We start from the raw sequence: 6,000 nt of genomic DNA, 5'->3' as shown, positions 1-6,000 counted from the left end.
GGGGCACCCAGCCCCGCCACAGACCAGCAGGTGTGTCCTCAGCAGGGCCAGCCATGGTGCTGAGCACGGACCAGGTGAACCTCATCGGGCAGGTGTTCGAGTCCTACGTGCAGGAGCACCACAGGGATGACATCCTGGGCATCCTGCGGGAGGCCGACGACGAGGCGCACTATCCCGTCCTCATCGACGCCTTGACCCTCTTCGAGACCAACATGGAGATCGGGGAGTATTTCAACGCCTTTCCCAGCGAGGTGCTCCCGATTTTCGACAGCGCGCTGCGCCGGGCGGCCCTGGAGACCCTGCAGGCCTCTGCGGGCCCGGAGCGGCTCCGCGCCAAGCAGAACCTGCACGCCAGGATCGCGGGTGAGTGGTGCGGTGGGGTGGGGTGGGGTGGGATCCTCCCCGGGGGCATCTTCCCGTCAGCACTGCCAAATTCCCGTGTTCTGTAACGAGCTGCCGGGGGTCAAGGGAAGGAGCAAGTTTAGTTCTTGCGGTTTCGGTGTTTGAAGCAGTAGGGGATGGTGGGTGTTTATTAGACAGAGAAGTATGCATGTGAACATAGTTATTCACTGCGAGGCACTGGCACAAGTTGCCCAGGAAGGCTGTGGTTGTCTCCTCGCTGGAAGTGTTCAAGGCCAGGTTGGATGGGGCTTTGAGCAACCTGGTCTAGCGGGAGGTGTCCCTGCCCATGCAGGAGGGTTGGAATGAGATAATCTTTAAGTTCCTTTCCAACCCAAACCATTCTATGATTCTATGAACAAGTGGAGTTGTGTAGGCCAACCTGGAAAAAAGCTGTGGCCATCCCTGATGGCGTCTGTGCAATGGTTGGCGTTTGTTGCTGGGTCAGGACTTAACACCAAAGTCTTTCTGTGGCAAAAAGTCTCCCCAGATCAGTAGCTGGTCTCACATTATTGCTGTTGTTAGCCAGAAGTTCTTAGAGGAAGATGTGTAGTTCATAGATTTTCTTGCAGGTTGACTTCCTTACTGTGTCAGTTCATCTAGTGTCTTTATTGGCTCAAACCGTCTCTGGGAGGAGGCAAAGCCTAAATTTTACGTTGTCTTGTAACAATGTAATCTGAAATTGTCAACTGTTATGCTTAACTAACTGTCACAAAGTTACTTGTTATAAAACTGGAATAAACTTTTGGAAGGCATGACTATTAATAGAGCATTTTGACCATTTTCAGTACAATTTGATATGCCATTTCCCGTATTACTCGGAAATTTTCGGTAGCTTTGAGGTGTGGTAAGTGTGGAGTGCAGGTTCTGGGATTAAAATACATGTTTTCCTGTTGTGGAGAACTGGGTCAGTGGTGGCACAGTCCCTTCTGGTTGTTGCTTACTAGCTATTTGGAGCTGTCTAGTCTGCAAAGCCAAGAGCTAGTGACCTGTGTTTCCCTCCCCTGCCCTGTGTTGGGATGACTTATGATCATTCAGTCTTTTGGCAGCTTGAACTTGGATGAATCACAGCTGTTAAATAGACCTGTGTTTTGTCCCAGTAAGTTTCATTAAGAATATTGTCATTAAAACACATATATCAGAAATATACTTAGCCCATGGCTCTCATAATGCGATTTTCTCAAGGTGTTTAAGGGGGGAAAAAAAAGGCTTGATGTCTGTTTAGGTGTTGTGGAGCTTATAAACAACTGCTAAATGTGTTCTAGGATGCACTTGCATAATTCAGGGCTTCAACATGAAAACAGTTATTTTTACTGCAAGTATGATTGTTTTATAAGCTACCAGGAGGTATTAGAAGGAATAAAGCAAGAGGCAGATGATCACTGCGTGAATAGCTATGGCTTTAAAACATTCCTGCGATCAAATGTTTTTAAAACTGTTGAAAGTAAGTCTGACTGATCATTGATGGAAAGAGTTAATCAGCAGACTCTCAAATTGCTCCATCACTAAACAGGAGGGAAACTAATGAAGAGCAGAGGGTGGTTATCCTCATGTGGTGCAGCTGGATCAAAATAACATCTGTCCATGCAGTTTGGCCTATGTTCTGTACCACTGAAAGGTTGGCTGCTGAAGAAAGAAAAGCAATAGGCTACAAGATCAGCAGGGTTTTTTCTGCCCAAGTTTTCCCATGATTCTGTTATCTTTTAAGTGGATGTTGGGTATTACCTTTGGGATTCTCATCTTGGAGTGCTGCTTCCTATTTCCACATCAAATGGGAAGGTGGAGAAGGTTGTCCAGTCTTCTTGGTGGTAGTGACAGGTGACTATCTGGAGTGGGGCTGAGGGGATCTGTGCGTCAGGCATGGAACGAGGTGGTGAGCAGTGTTGTTGCTTACACTGGGCATAGGAATGCAATGTTAGCACCCTCGTACCAATATGGACAGGGCATCCCGGAGCTCACTAAAGGACTCGAGGAGTGTGAATATGCAGTGATAATAATGGATGATTACCCCAGGTTCACTGAAGAAAGTAAAAGATTAAGTTCTTTATCTGAGCTTTAAGCGTTATAGTAATCTGATTGTATAACTTCTCCTTTTGCTACAAATCAAAGATTTTTCTGTTCTTACTGTTAGCCTGAGCACTGCTATGTCTGTTACTGATGGCCAACCTGCTATAATAGTTCAATTTTACACTTTATTGCTAATATAGTGAAGCTGATTCAAAGAGGCATATACTCAGAGAAAGTTTGTCAAGCAATGTCATGGATCTTTGTCTCTTTCTGCTGCCTGGTTCACCATTAATATTGTGGTTTGGACCCAACACAACAACAAAGGAACAGCCCCATGGCCGCTCACTCAACTCCCCACACACACACACTCTGGGATGAGGAGGTCAAAGCTCCCAGGTCAAGACAAAGGACAAGGAGGGTTCTTCACCAATTAAGGTCCTGGGCAAATAGACTCAACTTGGGGAAACAAAAAGAATTTAATTGCACACAATCAAACACCCCCAGGACACAGACACACACAGAGCAGGGCTTGCATACATTACCCCACCCCTCCCTTCTTCCTGGGCCCAAATCACTTTGTTCCTGGTTTCTCTCCCTCCTTCCCCCCAGCGGCACAGGGGGACAGGGGATGGGGTTTAGAGTCAGTTCATGGGCTGGTGGTTCCTGCTGCTCCTTCCTCCTCAGGAAGAAGTATTCGTTACAGTCCTACCCTGCTTCTCCATGGGGTCCCTCCCATGGGAGAGAGTCCTCCATGAACCTCTCCTTCATGAGTCCTTCCCACGAGGTCGGAGCTGCTCCAGCCTGGGCTTCCCACAGAGTCACAGGCAACTCCCCTGGCACCAGGGTCTTCCAAAGCTGCATAATCGGAGTCCACAGGCAGCAAATCCTCTGGCCACTCCTGTGACTCTTCCCCCGCTACTGAAAAACACACCAAACCAAACCAGAACAAGCATATAATATGATCAGAATGAAGGCCCTTTTTTCCCTATCTAGACACTTTTCTCTTCAGTTTTCACAGAATTGGTCATATCATACATCCTGACAACAGTGCTGCAATACTGTCTATTTAAGATGCTTTGTATTTTCAAAGGTTGTTGAGCTGCACGAGTTCTGAGCGGGGGGGAGGGGAAAGATGCCAAAAGAGTTGGAAAAATAATGGATTTTAGCTTTTTTTTTGCCTGAACTGAATAGAAATGCAAAGCTGTGGGAGAAAAAGAAATTTTAAAAGTTTTGGTAGAATGCGTAATTAGCTTTGTTACATTCAACCAGAAAAAAATATTTACAGTTCTACATAATACTTTATTTCTGTTCCAGATTATTTAACTCCTTTCTACTTTACTTTTTTTCACTTTATTCTTTTACCTTTTAAAATTACCTTAATATGTAAAAATATTTTCTTTAAGTAAAAGCAAATGGTCTAACACTTTGTTTAAAAACATCAAAACAACAAAATAGAAAGTTTCAGCATGTTTGAAATAAAACATTTCAGTTTGAAAACACTGGAATAAACATATGATGACATTTTTCGTAGCTAAAGCTGCTAAAAAGATTTTACCTAAATGCCCAGGTAGTTTTGGTCCCCTTAGAAACATCATTTTCCAACAGATTTATTATTTTACATCTCTGTTTTTTAGATCTATTTTGGAAGCAATGTTAAAAAAATATTTTAAGAGCAGGTAATTTCTTTTTAAGTTGATAATTATCAGTATCTTGTAGTTCATATACTAACTTATATGAGGCAATATTTTGATGCTATCCTCAGGTGTGCATTTCAGAGACCAATTATTGTTATAAAGACTTCGTAGGCTGTTAAGGTAGATTCATCTTCCCGAAATCCTCCATGATGCTAAGGGATGGCCACATGGATGAATGCCAGAGCAGGATCAGTAGACCACAGAACTGGCTGTTGGGGTGGAATTAAAGGAGCACAAGTGCCACAAAAATGCTCTGTCAGTATTAATTTCATCATGCAAGTTGAATTTGCTTTGGTTGTGTTCATCACTCCTTTATATTCTTTTTAGGCCATCTTCCTTGTGCTTGAGGTTTACTGGTAGGCAATGTGAATTTAGGGTCAAATGCTCACAGACTATGAATTTTAAATTTGCTTTGACTTGAGAATTCACACAAGATTAGGAATTACACTTATTTAAATGTGGGAAGGAATACCATTGAACCACAATTAAGTAGCATAATTAAAATAAACCAGTAGAATAAATGTTATTTGCCAAAAGATGATTTTAATTAATAAACTGATCAGAGAACCTCAGGAGGTATTTCCATGAATGGAAACTTCTCATGACTGTTCAGCCCTTGGCAAGAGCAGAAGAGCAAAATGACAACATTTTCTGTGACTACTCAGCTCAGTTTTTTACTGAGGCCAGTGAATCAGATTTACGGTACAACAGATGAATTGTTTAATCCCATTTATGAAGAAGTAATGGCAATGGCTACTGCAAATGCCTGGCATTTTTGGTAGTCTTTCTGTTTAACTGCATTGAAAGCACGTTTTATATGCATAACCTTATGCCGCGCCTATTTCTGTTTAACAGGTTTGCCTGTTTGCCCAGAGCTGACTCGAGAGCACATTCCTAAAACCAGGGATGTGGGTCACTTTTTGTCTGTTACTGGGACTGTCATACGTACCAGTTTGGTGAAAGTTTTGGAGTTTGAACGAAGTTATATCTGCAATAAGTGCAAGCATGTGTTTACTGTCAAGGCTGACTTTGAACAGTACTACACGTTCTGTCGTCCATCAGCCTGTCTTAATGAAGAAGGCTGCAACTCAACCAAGTTCACGTGTCTGTCTGGTACAACCTCTTCTTCTACTTGCTGCAGAGACTATCAAGAAATCAAAATTCAGGAACAGGTAAAAAACATAAAAGATGGAGAAAAAGGGAAAGGTATTAAGGTATAGATGTCTCAAAAAAAGATTCAATTACTAAAGAAGGCATTTGGGGCTTAATTTTTTTCTGGAATAAGGTAAGTCTTCTAGTTTTAGTGAAACTGTTCATATTTATGTCAGAATTAAATTGTTGATTAGACTTCCATTACTACATAACCCCATTCCAGATTGTACAAAACACCCAGGAACAGTGCATAGGTTGAATTTCTATGCTGAATCCTGGTAACGCCAAGTTTACGTTCTTTCTTGAAGGACTAAAGCTAGCCCAGTGGTGGCCAAGGCCAGCTGTAGCAGTGCAGTGTGGTCAATACCTGTTGTCTGCAAGTTCCTTTCAGCCAATACTGCATTGAACAATTAATAAATAAGTGTTTCACACAGAATTCACATTCATTTTTCTAAAGGTAGTTCTAAGTGGAAGCACAGCTAAGCTGGAGGAGTAAGAAATGTTCAGGCACATAACTAAAACAGAACTGGTACCAGAAAATCTACACTGCTTTGAAAATGGGACTAAGGAGAGTATGTTGCAGGCAACATTTCTGTGTTTATTTATATGTTCAGTGTATTTTTAAATAAATCTTTCCTAAGACTTACGAAAGATTGTTTCAGGGTTTTGATTTTATGAATTAAGAGTATAGTGGTGCCAATCTACATGCAAGATGTATGAAACCAGCGATGTATGAAATTAGAAATGA

At 42.4% G+C, this 6,000-nt stretch overlaps 1 protein-coding gene across 1 annotated transcript in view; it reads left to right on the top strand.

The window, feature by feature from the left end:
- Positions 1-53: 53 nt before the first annotated feature.
- Positions 54-6,000, top strand: part of MCM9 (minichromosome maintenance complex component 9) — a 44,838-nt gene continuing 38,891 nt past the window's right edge. The window contains exons 1-2 of the mRNA XM_009999204.1: positions 54-363; positions 4,956-5,272. Coding sequence (XP_009997506.1) covers positions 54-363; positions 4,956-5,272 — 627 coding nt within the window. The remainder of the gene's footprint in view (positions 364-4,955; positions 5,273-6,000) is intronic.

The sequence above is a fragment of the Chaetura pelagica genome, unplaced genomic scaffold, assembly GCF_000747805.2.
Source record: "Chaetura pelagica isolate M959 unplaced genomic scaffold, ChaPel_1.0 scaffold90, whole genome shotgun sequence".
NCBI classification, from domain to species: Eukaryota; Metazoa; Chordata; class Aves; order Apodiformes; family Apodidae; genus Chaetura; species Chaetura pelagica.
The sequence above is the reverse complement of the archived record's forward strand: the minus strand, read 5'-3'. Positions and strand labels throughout refer to the sequence as shown.